This window comes from Oncorhynchus mykiss, chromosome 12 (genome assembly GCF_057628025.1).
Source record: "Oncorhynchus mykiss isolate SJ-2025 chromosome 12, ASM5762802v1, whole genome shotgun sequence".
Taxonomy (NCBI): Eukaryota; Metazoa; Chordata; class Actinopteri; order Salmoniformes; family Salmonidae; genus Oncorhynchus; species Oncorhynchus mykiss.
This window is the reverse complement of record NC_143033.1, coordinates 85367256-85383332: the sequence shown is the minus strand read 5'-3', so window position 1 is coordinate 85383332 and position 16077 is coordinate 85367256. Positions and strand designations below refer to the sequence as shown.

General features: G+C 41.6%; 1 protein-coding gene across 1 annotated transcript; it reads right to left on the bottom strand.

Annotated features, from left to right (window-relative positions):
• Positions 1-117: 117 nt before the first annotated feature.
• Positions 118-2662, bottom strand: LOC100335037 (cytochrome c oxidase subunit VIa; the record flags this gene model as incomplete). The annotated part of the gene is given in 4 exon segments (NM_001171897.1): positions 118-390; positions 547-689; positions 1097-1174; positions 2632-2662. Coding segments are annotated over 3 exon segments (309 nt in total). The 3' UTR covers positions 118-300.
• Between the last annotated feature and the right edge of the window lie 13415 nt (positions 2663-16077).

Genomic DNA, 16077 nt, shown 5'->3' with positions numbered 1-16077 from the left:
TCAATGTATGTTTGGCGTTCAGAACTGGAATATATGTATGGTTACATACTAGTTCCATTCATCTTACACATAATATCAGACAGTTGGACGTAAACAAATGAGAAGTCACTCAGTGTGTGTGATTACAGTAAAACTTTTATATTTTTTATTTCTATCTGACTGGGAGCACCACAGTCAGTAGTGTTGCTAATTGGCCCCTTGGTCAGTAGCATAATGCCAGGTTCATTAGAGCTATAGATTACAGATATTCAGCATGTAGCAATCAGGGAAGGTGGATGATCAGCATAGAGTTAGGTTTCCTTAGTGACGGGGGCCCTCATAGCCCTCAGGAAGAGCATTTTCATGAGGGTTGTGGAAGAGAGAGTGGTTGCCATCACCCCAGGGCCATTTCTGAAAGAGAAAGTTGTTTTCATCATTCAGGATAGATTGGATAAAACTAGACCTATGTTCAGAAAGACATCCCACTACTACTACCAATCCTAACATGTAGATGATGAACTGTGAGTGAAGTTAGTCTGTTGGTTATCAGAGTGCCTCCTGTATCACCTTGGTGCGGATGCGAAGGTGTGAGTAGGCCACAAACTCAGGGGGTTCATGGGAGTGCTGTTGCATCTTCATGTAGGCGTTGGCGATGCAGACGGCCACACCAGGTAGGGCCAACACAAACGACAGGATCTTCCAGGTCCTAGCTGTGGAGGTCAAACCATTTCCGCTAGATCAGACTCAACGGTTCTGTGTGACCCTGAGTTATCAAGGCTTGGGTACATCACAACACCAGCATAACTAAGTAACAGAGCAGCTCCAAAACACTGATGATCCAGTTCAGATTTCAGTGACTCAGCCTTGGTTCCTTGTCTCAGGCTCTGACATGCAGGACAGAAGCGCCTCAATTACAATATGATACATTTGTAAGTCACCTGACAGGCCTAAATACAGCAGAGCACAAACATTTAATGAATGTAAGAGGAAGACTGCCAACTTTCCACAAACCTCTGTTAATATTAAACCCAGAAGCCCAACTCAACACAAAAGGTGCAGGCAGTAGAGCAGAGAGAGAATATAACAATATGAGAAGAGTTAAGTACTTTACACACACCTGATCCTCCCTCATGGCCTGCGTGTGATGCAGCAGATAATACCCTGCGGGCCGCCATCGATGCAGGAGACGCCATTCCTGTGGAGTGCAGACAGACAACTCTTAAACCAATGGACAGAGGATAGAACTGGTAATTCGTTTCTATGTTTGTGTAGACAGAGAGGCAGTAGGCTATGTTCAGATGTGTAGATTTATGGGGTTATATCCTTCCTGTTTGGCCCTGTCCGGGGGTGTCCTCGGAGTGGGCCACAGTGTCTCCTGACCCCTCCTGTCTCAGCCTCCAGTATTTATGCTGCAGTAGTTTATGTGTCGGGGGGCTAGGGTCAGTTTGTTATATCTGGAGTACTTCTCCTGTCCTATTCGGTGTCCTGTGTGAATCTAAGTGTGCGTTCTCTAATTCTCTCCTTCTCTCTTTCTCTCTCTCGGAGGACCTGAGCCCTAGGACCATGCCCCAGGACTACCTGACATGATGACTCCTTGCTGTCCCCAGTCCACCTGGCTGTGCTGCTGCTCCAGTTTCAACTGTTCTGCCTTATTATTATTCGACCATGCTGATCATTTATGAACATTTGAACATCTTGGCCATGTTCTGTTATAATCTCCACCCGGCACAGCCAGAAGAGGACTGGCCATCCCACATATGCTCTCTCTAATTCTCTCTTTCTTTCTCTCTCTCGGAGGACCTGAGCCCTAGGACCATGCCCCAGGAATACCTGACATGATGACTCCTTGCTGTCCCCAGTCCACCTGACTGTGCTGCTGCTCCAGTTTCAACTATTCTGCCTTATTATTATTCGACCATGCTGGTCATTTATGAACATTTGAACATCTTGACCATGTTTTGTTATAATCTCCACCCGGCACAGCCAGAAGAGGACTGGCCACCCCACATAGCCTGGTTCCTCTCTAGGTTTCTTCCTAGGTTTTGGCCTTTCTAGGGAGTTTTTCCTAGCCACCGTGCTTCTTCACCTGCATTGCTTGCTGTTTGGGGTTTTAGGCTGGGTTTCTGTACAGCACTTTGAGATATCAGCTGATGTACGAAGGGCTATATAAAATACATTTGATTGATTGATTGATTGATTTATTCCTTTAGAAAAGTGCTATTATATTTATAGGTCATTTATTACACCCTATAGACTAGATGAAATCATCCAGGTCTAGGCCCACACGTTATCCATGTTAAAGGTTTGTGGCTCCTCTACCCCAGCAACTTCACATACAGTAAGTAGGTCAAGCTGAAGCTCTCAATAAACCTTCATAGATAAGATACCCCATTAAAATGGCTCACAATACATGTTAACTGACAGTAAATGTCTAACCTAGTCATTTTCAAATGAAGTCAAATACATTTTTATAAATATTGGGTTTTAAATACCTAAATTAAAAGTAAAGTTTCAAAACAGACAGAAGCCATGCCATAGGCCTGTTGATATTACTGGTGATCTGAAATGGGAAACACTTGGGAAGCAAAAATTAAACAAATACCATAACATCTGTAAAAACGTTCTGTTCTTTATCCAAAAAGTTTAACTCACCTTTAATTTTGTTGGTCAGTCTTTTGTCCCTTTCTCTTTCTGCACCTTTGTGTCTGTTTGTCCTTCAGCCTGTCCTGGACTGAACAGAACTGTGAGACTCCTCCCCGTTGCAACCTGACCGTCTGCCAAGAAATATCAAGTTTATATTTGGTCAAGTGCAAAAGGCAGGCCGGAGGATCTGTGATAGAGAGGAAGACGGAATGGGATGGGTGTTTGACATTGTCTGTTGTGTTTTTGTCTCTTTGTAAACTGCACATGAGATTTCCTGCTGTGTAAGTGCTAGACACTTTTGCACTTGACCAAATATAAACTTGATATGCTAGAAATTTACACTAAAACCGGCTAAAATTAAGATCCTACTAATAGTAGTAGGTCCCAGTTTTGTTCAATCTAATTCTGCGCATGACCACATGCACTTGAGATTGATAGATTACCATGAACGACATCACATGTTGATCAGATGGCGGGAAAGGGTCTGAAGTGGGAAAATAGCATCTGATGAAGCTTTGAAATAGATGGTCTGTATTTCCTTTATGTTTTGTTTAAGAGTTCACAAGAAGGCTAATGTGTCAAGCAATTCTGCACGCCTAATTTCATAGGGTTGGCATTTGTAGATAAATGTATTTTCATCAACTATACTTCAGTGACATAGAGTATGGTCCGTGTCCGCCTGTACAATCGGAAATAGTGAATATGACTGATAGGTGTGTCTGCTAATCATGGTGCAGCTGACCTGTCCCTTTAATTTACTGACGTCTGACTTGAATCTGGTCCAGCTGGAACTTGTACAAGTTCAGGAATAGCTCCCACTGTGTGTCACAGGGTAACAGTATGCCCTGATCTGCGGTTAGTCAGTGGCAGTCACAGTGCAGCACCCATACCTCTTCCTAGGCAGTGAGCATTCTATACCTACAGACTGCAGACTGAACTTTGTATTGCTTAATGTTGAGCTATCTCTCTCATAGTTGGGCGGGACGCGTGTGTGTGCGCCTGCGTGCATGTCAGATAATAGTGTCCGTGGTGTAGGCCTATCTTATTGAAGCTGACAGAACCATAGGTTTAATGCTGCACATTTGGGTTTGAAATTATATACTTAATATTGACATTCAAAGACGAGATAGCAAATAGGTCTATAAGTGTAGTATTACTTCACTATAGATAATTATCATATCAGAACAGTAGCGGTTCGTGGGTAAGAAAAGCCATAGTACAACCTATGTGTTGTAATAATCTCGTTGTTTGCTCTATAACCTGTTAGTTCATGTGCCTTGTGGCCGTGATATATAGACCCAAAGGCTGAGACAACAAGAGGACACAGTGGCAGAATAAATTGAACTACAGCTTTGTTTCATCACAAAAGCGACAAGCAACCTCTGTCCAGTGAAGTCCACAAATCATATTGCATGTAACAAACAGTTACATGACCTACAGCATGATCAAGCAAGTTACTGTTTCCGACATTTTCGGCCCACTAAACAACTATGGATTTAGAAGCACTGTGAGTTACCGCAAGTCGCTAAGAAAACAGGAGCTCCACTATTCACACCAAATCCAAGTTGGCTTCCCTTTACACTTTGTTTTGGTGCGCTAGGAACATTCACAGTTTAGCTCAATCAGTTTAGCTCAACGCTGATTGGCTATTATTTTATAATTGTTTCATCATGGGAGGTCAAATGCTCGCTGGCTTCCTTTGCATTCAATGCTACAGGTGGCTACAATGTCATACTCTTTTGGAACTACACACACAGTGACAGAGGGGCGCTGTTTCACTTGTTCGGATGCTTTCTCTGGTGAGATACAGTACAGTTGTGCCCAAAAGTTTTGAGAATGACACAAATATTAATTTTCTCAAAGTCTGCTGCCTCAGTGTCTTTAGATATGTTTGTCAGATGTTACTATGGAATACTGAAGTATAATTACAAGCATTTCATACGTGTCAAAGGCTTTTATTGACAATTACATGAAGTTGATGCAAAGAGTCAATATTTGCAGTGTTGACCCTTCTTTTTCAAGACCTCTGCAATCTGCCCTGGCATGCTGTCAATTAACTTCTGGGCCATATCCTGACTGATGGCAGCCCATTCTTGTATAATCAATGTTTGGAGTTTGTCAGAATTTGGGGGGTTTTGTTTGTCACCTGCCTCTTGAGGATTGACCATAAATTCTCAATGGGATTAAGGTCTGGGGAGTTTCCTGGTCATGGATCCAAAATATCGATGTTTTGTTCCCCAAGCCAGTTAGTTATCACTTTTACCTTATGGCAAGGTGCTCTGTCATACTGGAAAAGGCATTGTTCGTCACCAAACTGTTCCTGGATGGTTGGGAGAAGTTGCTCTCGGAGGATGTGTTGGTACCATTCTTCATTCATGGCTGTGTTCTTAGGCAAAATTGTGAGTGAGCCCACTCCCTTGGCTGAGAAGCAACCCTACACATGAATGGTCTCAGGATGCTTTACTGTTGGCATGACACAGGACTGATGGTAGTGCTCACCTTGTCTTCTCCGGACAAGCTTTTTTCCAGATGCCCTAAACAATCAGAAAGGGGATTCATCAGAGAAAATGACTTTACCCCAGTCCTCAGCAGTTCAATCCCTGTACCTTTTGCAGAATATCAGTCTGTCCCTGATGTTTTTCCTGGAGAGAAGTGGCTTCTTTGCTGCCCTTCTTGACACCAGGCCATCCTCCAAAAATCTTTGCCCCACTGCGTGCAGATGCACTCACACTTGCCTGCTGCCATTCCTGAGCAAGCTCTGTACTGGTGGTGCCCCGATCCCGCAGCTGAATCAACTTTAGGAGACGGTCCTGGCGCTTGCTGGACTTTCTTGGTGCCCTGAAGCCTTCTTCACAACAATTGAACCGCTCTCCCTGAAGTTCTTGATGATCTGATAAATGGTTGATTTAGGTGCAATCTTACTGGCAGCAATATCCTTGCCTGTGAAGCCCTTTTTGTGCAAAGCAATGATGACGGCACATGTTTCCTTGTAGGTAACCATGGTTGACAGAGGAAGAACAATGATTCCCTCCTTTTGAAGCTTCCAGTCTGTTATTCGAACTCAATCAGCATGACTGAGGGATCTCCAGCCTTGTCCTCATCAACACTCACACCTGTGTTGACGAGAGAATCACTGACATGATGTCAGCTGGTCCTTTTGTGGCAGGGCTGAAATGCAGTGGAAATGTTTTTGGGGGGATTCAGTTCATTTGTATGGAAAAGAGGGATTTTGCAATTGATTGCAATTCATCTGATCACTCTTCATAACATTCTGGACTATATGCAAATTGCCATCATACAAACTCAGGCAGCAGACTTTGGGAAAATTAATATTTGTGTCATTCTGAAAACTTTTGGCCACGACTGTACATCCAGCCTCTAGCCTCTTGTGATTTGAAGGAAAAGGATTAAACACAAAAGATACATTATATAATGTTTTTAAAATATTTTTTTCTTGGTGAATTTTGTGGGGAAGCCTGGCCTCTCTTGGCATCCATGAATGCACACCACTGATAGTGAACCAACCAACCAACTCAATGTTTTTTTTACAGTCTGGGTACAGTATTTTTACTGACCACCAGATGGGGCATTGTGTGGCTATGGCAGGATATCCAATTTACAAAGATTTTCACCCTCCTGTTTGGTGTTTCTCTAACTTGCCTATATGCCTATTACTTCTCCCTCAACATCCATATTTAAAATAAAATAAAAATATTTAACCTTTATTTAACCAGGAAGGGCTCATTGAGATTTAAAATCTTTTTTTTTTTCAAGAGCGTCCTCGCCAAGATAGGCGGCACCAAGTCATTACAAAAATTACAGACAAACAACATGAAAAACTACAAGTAATCTAGTAAAAACCATAGAATTCATAAGAGTATAACAACATCAAAAACAGCAAATTAAAAACATTGACAGGTCAGGGAATCAGTCTCAAGATCATTCATCAGTGATTTAAAAATACCAATCGGGACAAGTTCTTCCAGTTTAAAAGTATTTTAGAGAAAATGATGCCTTACTGTATTTTCCCAAATATTTTTGAACCTACTTTCAGTAGGCTATTAGTTCCCTGAAATCAGTTCAACTCCTCTTCAGCCTACAAGATTGTCTTTTTGTGTGTTTATGATGTGTGTGTAACCTTGTGACTTTCTTCTGTGTCTGTGTGTGATGTGTGTAGCCATGTCCGTTTCGTCTGTGTGTGATGTGTGTAACCATGTGAGTTTCCTCTGTGTCTGTGTGTATGATGTGTGCAGCCATGTGAGTTTCCTCTGTGTCTGTGTGTATATGATGTGTGTAACCATGTGAGTTTCCTCTGTGTCTGTGTGTGAGCCAGCCTGTCCTTTTATAAGTGTGAATCCTTTATTTTCACACTATTTGTTGAGTGTTCCCGTCTCTGAGGAGCTTCCAGCTCCAATGCAAACAGCAGTGAGAGCCAGGCGTGAAGTCAGCCTGTCAGGGTTAGGGTTAGCTAGTCATGCAGGCAAGCAGTCTGGTCGTCTGGCCCTGTGTTATTGTAGGCACATGTTATGTTTTACTGTGCGCGTGCATACGTACTCATCAAGGCTTACATTGATACACACACACACACACACACACACACACACACACACACACACACACACACACACACACACACACACACACACACACACACACACACACACACACACACACACACACACACACACACACACACACACTTGTTTGAATTGTTCACTCAAGCACACAATCAGTCTCACACATTCCCATGTTTCCACTCTTTCCAGCTCTCTCTTACCACATACACCTGTGTATGTGAACCTGGCACACACCTCTGCGTTGAGACACCTAGACTCAACAATGTTCAAGTGTACACACACACATACACATGCAAAGCTTGCACACTTTGACTGTATGGTTTCAAAATGCCAAGATAAAGATTGAGATGGCTTGAGCGGTGAGTGCCACCCTGGCATAGCGTTGACAATAAGTTGAGAGCATGTGCCCTGTTAGACGAGTCGAATCAGGCCATGCCAGCTCCAGAGGGGCTCCTGGGTCTGATATAGACCATTTAGTACTCCTGCCCCAATAAAGTCCCTTCACGCTTACACCAGTCAAAAAGAACTCCAAATTCTTTCTAGTTATTTTCTTTCTTTGTCTTGGTTTAGTCACAGAAATGACATGGTCAACCATGGTCACATCCATGTTGTCTGTATCAGATGTATTGTGAGGGGTGATCCATTGTTGTTTAAAGTCATTTTGCAGTGGTACAGAGTTGCATATCCAAACATTACAACATGGGTCCTGAAAACATAGTATACTGAGCATTTGATGAGGGCGCCTCGAACAGCTAGTCCATCAATTCGTGTCTGTATTTTTTATGACCCTGAACTGAATTTAAACATTGTTCTGCATCACTGTCTGGGACAGTACCAGGGCTCATTTGTTTTTTTCACACACTGTCTGGTGGGTAGCAAATGAGGTTGGGACTAGGCAAGTCATGATCAGATGAAGTAGAAACGTTTCAAATCAAGACCTGTGACTATTACGTCGTTGGAAAGCTTTTCAGCTCTGCCGATTGCACGAAGGGCTTGAATATTTCCTTTAGAGGTTTTGACTGTCGTTCAGTAGGAAGAGAGGGAAGAGGTGAGGGATGGAAGATAAAGAAGCTCTGTAAGGACACACCTTCATGTGAAATTCTATGAAAGTGGAAATTGCAAACAGCATAGACAGGGTAGATATACTGCCTTGGATGTGGAGAGATAGAGATGCAGGGAGAAAGTGAATATTGAGAGTTAGAGGACATGTAGAAACAGCTATCAGGGGAATGAGATGGGCAGTAGAGATACTGACGCAGAGGGGTCAGCGAGAGGGTGCTTAGGAGTGAGTGTAAAGTGGGAGGGGTCTGGTCAAGACACAGGGCAAAAGGTTCAGAGGTTTAATTCCCTGTGGGGACAGTCAATCTCTCACTATGTTCACTAATGCAAACATGTGCACCCAACAGTACTGTGTTTACTTATACACTGAACAAAACTATAAACGCAACATGCAACAATTTCAAAGATTTGACAGAGTTACAGTTCATATAAGGAAATCAGTCAATTGAAGTAAATTCATTAGCCTTGGATGTGGAGAGATAGTTGTGCCGTGGCGGAGATCTTTGTGGGCTATACTCAGGTTGGTAAGTTGGTGGTTGAAGATATCCCTCTAGTGGTGTGGGGGCTGTGCTTTGGCAAAGTGGGTGGGGTTATATCCTTCCTGTTTGGCCCTGTCCGGGTGTGTCCTCGGATGGGGCCACAGTGTCTCCTGACCCCTCCTATCTCAGCCTCCAGTATTTATGCTGCCGTAGTTTATGTGTCGGGGGGTTAGGATCAGTTTGTTATATCTGGAGTACTTCTCCTGTCCTATTCAGTGTCCTGTGTGAATTTAAGTGTGCTCTCTCTAATTCTCTCTTTCTCTCTCTCAGAGGACCTGAGCCCTAGGACCATGCCTCAGGACTACCTGACATGATGACTCCTTGCTGTCCCCAGTCCACCTGGCCGTGCTGCTGCTCCAGTTTCAACTGTTCTGCCTTATTATTATTCGACCATGCTGGTCATTTATGAACATTTGAACATCTTGGCCATGTTCTGTTATAATCTCCACCCGGCACAGCCAGAAGAGGACTGGCCACCCCACATAGCCTGGTTCCTCTCTAGGTTTCTTCCTAGGTTTTTGGCCTTTCTAGGGAGTTTTTCCTAGCCACCGTGCTTCTACACCTGCATTTCTTGCTGTTTGGGGTTTTAGGCTGGGTTTCTGTACAGCACTTTGAGATATCAGCTGATGTACGAAGGGCTATATAAATACATTTGATTTGATTTGATTTGATTAGGCCTTAATTTATGGATTTCACATGACTGGGAATACAGATATACATCTGTTGGTCAGATACCTTCAAAAAATGGAAGGGGCGTGGATCAGTCAGTATCTAGTGTGACCACCATTTGCCTCATGCAGCGCGACACATCTTCTTCGCATAGAGTTGATCAGGCTGTTGATTGGGGCCTGTGGAATGTTGTCCCACTCCTCTTCAATGGTTGTGCAGACCATGGAAGAACTGGGACATTTTCAGCTTCCAGGAATCCTTTACAGATGCTTGTGGCATGGGGCTGTGCATTGTCATGCTGAAACATGAGGTGATGGCGGCGGATGAATGACACGACAATGGGCCTCAGGATCTCGTCACACTATTTCTCTACATTCAAATTGCCATTGATAAAATGCAATTGTGTTTGTTGTCCGTAGCTTATGCCTACCCATACCATAACCCCAGCGCCACCATGGGGCACTCAGTTCACAGTGTTGACATCAGCAAACCGCTCGCCCACATGACGCCATACACGCTGTCTACCATCTGCCAGGTACTGTTAAAACCAGGATTTATCTGTGAAGAGCACACTTCTCCATTGTGCCAGTGACCATCAAAGGTGAGCGTTTGCCCACTGAAGTCAGTTATGACAACGAACTGCAGTCAGGTCAAGACTCTGGTGAGGACAACAAGCACGTAGATGAACTTCCCTGAGACGGTTTCTGACATTTTGTGCAGAAATTCTTTGTTGTGCAAACACACAGTTTCATCAACTGGTCTCAGACCATCCCGCAGGTGAAAAGCCCGGATGTGGAAGTCCTGGACTGGTTTGGTTACACGTGGTTTGTGGTTGTGAGGCCGGTTGGATGTACTGCTAAATATCTCTCTATGGTAGAGAAATGAACATTCAATTATCTGGCAACAGCTCTGGTGGACATTTCTGCAGTTAGTATGCCAATTGCACACTCCTTCAAAACTTGAGACATCTGTTGCATTGTGTTGTGTGACAAAACTGCACATTTTAGAGTGGCCTTTTATTGTCCCCAGCACAAGGTGCACCTGTGTTATGATCATGCTTTTTAAACAGCTTCTTAATATGCCACACTTGTGAGGTGGATGAATAATTTTGGCAAAGGAGAAATGCTTACTAACAGAGATGTAAACATATTTGTGCACAAAATTTGAGCGAAATAAGGTTTTTGTGCATATTGAAAAATTCTGGGGACTTTTAATTCAGCTCATGAAACATGTTACCGACACTACATGTTGCATTTATATTTTTGTTCAGTGTAATTCAATACACAAAATAAGGACAATGCACTACCAGCTGATGCAAAAGGATGCAAGTTTCAAGTTTTATTTGACTCGAGTACAGTGAAATGCTTAACTTGCAAGCTCTTCCCAACAGTGCAGTAGTCAATATCAAAATAGTATATACAAAAAAACATGAGAAATAAGAAAGAAAGAAAAATGCATAGAGTTGCTAAAGCATAGACACGTATCCATCAGACTATCTCACTCTGTTTTCTAAGTGGCTGGACAGAGACCCTGCCTGTCTGTTTTGGTGGGGTAACCCTGGCTGTAGACACTAAAACAAACCTTTAATACTGAGAATACACCATCAATATTGTCACTGTCTGACTCAGTCAGCAGGGGATTTGGAATGGAGACGGAGACGGAGAGCGATGTGAGGGCTTTATAGTGGAATCTTCCATATGCCGTCACTGAGAGTCAACAGGGAAATTGAGGTGTCTGTGGACAGAAAGGCGGTTAAGTGTCAATTGTATGATCTTTCTTTCACATTGAGTGAATTCATCTGACAGAGCTTGATAATCTTGATAACTGAACGTCAGGAGCAAGACTAAAATTCAATTATGGTCTCAAAATCCAGTATGGTGGGCTTCAGTTCGGTCTTAAGGTGTCAAATGATGTAACCAATCAGTTATTGTAACCAGTGGTTAAATAGCTGGGAAACAGTGAGTTCTACCATCATTGGACTGATTGGACTGATCATTTTATGGATATGTAGGGGCTGACAAGTGTTCATTATGAGAGGATTTTAGCATGCCAAGTTGCCAACAGACTAATCTAAATGCAACAGTATATAGGCTAACCCCCTTGGCCCTTGTCTCAATATATTATGTCATTATGGCAACCAAGTTTCAACATAGGCAAACCTTGTATAAAATATGTTGAATTTGTACCAATAAAAAAATGTAATTTTCAACGTTACAGTGTTCGTTACGTTACAGCCCTTGGCTTATTCCACATTTTGTTGTGTTACAGCCTTCATTCAAAATTGATTAAATGTATTTTACTACACACAATACCCCATAATGACAAAGTGAAAACATGCTTTGAGGAAGTTTTGAAAATGTATTGAAAAATGAAATACAGGCATATCACATTTACGTAGCTGTTTATGTAGAGCAACTTTGGCAGCGATTACAGCTGTGAGTCTTTCTGGGTACGTCTCTAAGGGCTTTCCACACCTGGATTGTGCCACATTTGCCCATTATTATTTCAAAATTCTTTAAGCTTTGTCAAAATGGTTATTGATCATTGCTAGACAACCATTTTCAGGTCTTGCTATAGATTTTCAGATAGATTTCAGACAGAACTGTAACTCGGCCACTCAGAAACATTCACTGTCTTCTTGGTAAGCAACTCCAGTGTTAATTTGGCCTTGTGTTTTTGGTTATTGTCCTGCTGAAAGGAGAGTTCATCTTCCAGTGTCTGGTGGAAAGCAGCATGAACCAGGTTTTCCTGTAGGATTTTGCCTGTGCTTAGCACCATTTTGTTTATTTTTTACATCCTAAAAAACTCCCCAGTCCTTATCGATTACAAGCATACCCATAACATGATGCAGCTACCACTATGCTTGAAAATATGGAGAGTGGTACTCAGTGGTGTGCTGTGTGGGATTTGCCTCAAACAAAACCATTTCTATTCAGGACAAAAAGTGAATTGCTTTGCCACATTTTTTTGCAGTATTACTTGAGTGCCTTGTTGCAAACAGGATGCAGATTTTGGAATATTTGTATTCTGTACAGGTTTCCTTATTTTCACTCTGTAATTTAGGATATTATTGTGGAGTAACTACAATGTTGTTGATCCATCCTCCGTTTTCTCCTATTACAGCCATTAAACTCTGTAACGTTTTTTTTTTTTATCACCTTTGATCTTACATAGAAATTCCTGAGCAGTTCCCTTCCTGTCCTACAACTGAGTTAAGAAGGATGCCTGTATCTTTATAGTGACAAAGGGATATTCAATGTCTGCTTTTTTACCAATAGGTGCCTTCTTTGTGAGGCATTGGGAAATCTCCTTCATATTAGTGGTTGAATCTGTTTGAAATTCACTGCTCGACTGAGGGACCATACTGATAATTGTTTGTGTGAGGTACAGAGATGAGGTAGTCATTCAAAAATCCTGTTAAACACTATTATTGCACACAGAGTGAATCCATGCAACTTATTGTGTGACATGTTAAGCAGATTTTTACTCCTGAACTTATTTAGGCTTGCCATAACAAAGCGGTTGAATACCTATTGACTCAATACTTTTCAGCTGTTCATTTTTAATACATTTGGGACAATTTCGAAAAACATAATTCCACTTTGACATTATGGGGTATAATGTGTAGGCCAGTGACAAAACATCTCAATATAATACATTTTAACTTCAGGCGGTAACACAACAAAATGTAGAAAAAGACAAGGGGAATGAATACTTTCTGAAGGAACTGTCAGAAAAACAAAACAATAGGCTCGGCAGCACCTCCTACTGGAGATTTTATCCATTTACAGTTACTCTTTGGTCGCCCATCACAAGGTTTTAAGTAAGCCCTACTTAGCCACGAAATGTGTCACCAACTGTTACCAATGTGCTATCGTGAGAATTATTATTAAGAGATCTCCACTTAAAATCAAAAATATATTCTGTGTCACTATGGAAGTCATTCCAAAGTGTAGGTTTAACAGAGCAAATGAAATGTGACCATACTTTATCAATCATTAATGATGCTATTTAGGCCTGCAAAGTAATCAACAGCAATTGTTTCAATTCAACTCATAATAAAAAATAAAAATAAAATAGTCCTATGGTTTCAAGCTCTGGTTGATTTAAAATGTAATGATATTTTGTTATATTGAATTGTGTCTGGTTGTCAACGCAACCAAATATCAACATTTGAAGGATATCCAAACGTCTCCAGCTCAACCAAAAATGACATTTAAAGAATAGGACTAAATTAAATCAAACTTTATTTAAAGTGCATTTAAAGTTCGATTTGATTTTGTCCTATTCTATAACTTTGATTTTTGGTTGAGATGGAGACGTGAGTCCAACATATCAATTATTAATTTGTAGACAGACTGAGTCAGTTGCACAGATGGAACTATCCAATCAGAAGAGAAATCTCCTTAAAATATTATTTGTGTTGACAACCAAACACAATTCAATATCACTTTTGAAATACAATACATAGCCTATAAACTAAGCCCAAGTTAGCAAATGATATGTTGGATTCATGTCTTCAACTCAACCAAAAATAAAAGTTAAAGAATGGGATAAGCCAGTAGCTCAGGTGGAACTACCCAAGCAGTACATACGTATCCTTTAAATGTTGATATTTGGTTGTGTTGTCAACCAAATTTACTTTTGTAATTTCTTAAATAGCCTAAAGTTAAAGCTGTTTAAAATTAGTAATAGATCCATGGCCACAGTTTGAGGTTACTGTAACTATGTATTTCTTCCTATGTAATCATAAAGAGTGCATGATCAAGACAGCATGCATAGGTCATCGCAGGTCTGTGGAGATCTTCACAATTGCTGTAATAATCTGTGCAGAATCTCGAACGACATTGATCACTTGCGCCATGTAATTTTAATGTAATCTCAACTGCAATCCAGGTCATGTGGTTGTGCTATTAGATGAAACACAGTGATATCACATTCCACTTTTGTATAAATAAATATCTGACATTTGAACTGTGCTGTGCTTTTAAATGATTGAAAGTGCAGTGATAGACATTTGGGTGACAACTAAACCAAAACTCAGACATAGTTTTTCCATGGGAATTTGGTTGTGCTTTTAGACGTTTGAAAGCATAGTAATAACACAATGCAAATCCAACTAACTTTTGTCTGTCTTTTTGAGTGGGTGAATATAGGTTGTAACCTCATTGGTCAATGTCTCAACCAAATATTACCCAATTATCCATGTTGCAATGACGTAGTGTGCCCAGTGGGTTATCTCAGTCTGAATAAGAGGCAGTAATTATTACAGTGTTAATGGAGCTGTCCATTACTGCGTGCCTGGCCTATGGGGCAGGAAACTGTAGATCACCCAACTGGGCCGGCAGCTAGTCTCTTGGCCATTCTCTCTCACTGAGAGCTTGGCAGAGTCATGATGTTTTGACAGGCCGGCCCGTCTGTATGTGACCCTCTCCCTCTCCTGTCTGTTTCATCAGTCTGGATTCTATAGGACTGTTTAAACAGCCCCACTCACCACCTTCTCCTCCTGGCACCCCTGCTCCTGCTGCTCCCGGCCTGCATTTTTTAAAGCCAATTTCCTGCAATTCTTAGAATTTCTCCGTGGAGCCAAGATGCATTTTGGCAGTTTCAAAGTACATTTCCTGCATTTCTACACATTTTGCCATGGAGTTGAAAGATATAGATGCAGTTTTTTAAGCAATTCTACCACAGGAGGTTGGTGGCACCTTAATTGGGGAGGACGGCCTCGTGGTAATGGCTGCAGCGTAATTGAGTGGAATGGTATCAAATACATCAAACACATGGTTTCTATGTGTTTAATGCCATTCCATTTGCTGCGTTCCAACCATTATGTGCCGTCCTCCCCTCAGCAGCCTCCACTAGATTATACATATTCTGCCATGTAGCTGAGAGAACATTTAGCAGTTTAAAGATAAATTCCTGCAATTCTATGCATTTTGCCATGGCTGGTTCTTTTTCTAAAATGTATTAACAACATCAATACTGTTAAATGCATTGTTTTTGGATTTTTCTATTCCCCTGAATGTTTCGCTTTTATATTGGTGATTGTTAGTTCTCAAAGATTATATAATAAAAACATATATAGGTCTATTATTTTTTTCTACATATTTGATATTTGGTTTCAGTTGTTTGAGTTTACACTGAAATAATTGTTTTGTTTTTTACAGAGGGTTCTACATGGAACTCAAAAGGTTTCTATGGCGATAGCCGAAGAACCCGTTTCAAACCCTTTTTTTCTAACAGTATAGGTAATAGCGCAGCTCATGTTGAATTCCATACTCCCCCTGTCCATATCCCTGCTGCTGGTCAGCTTTTTGTCTTTGATTTGTGTGTCCTGGAGGATCCAGCTCAGGCAACCTGAGTCGTGTATCTACTCAAAAGCTTCCCTTGCATCTCTCTGTTCCGCTACTGTTGTCAAGGTTTTTATATCCATTACTACTGCAGTGATTGAATTTGACTGCAAATATTGACTGTTTGAGTTGTCCATCTGTGAGAGGGTGCATGGTGGTCTGTCAGAGGGATATTTTATTGCAAACAGATTTGTCATCAGACACAACCCCCACCTGTTGGTTCAGCCACATCCTCTGGTATGTCCGTTGCACCTGCACAGC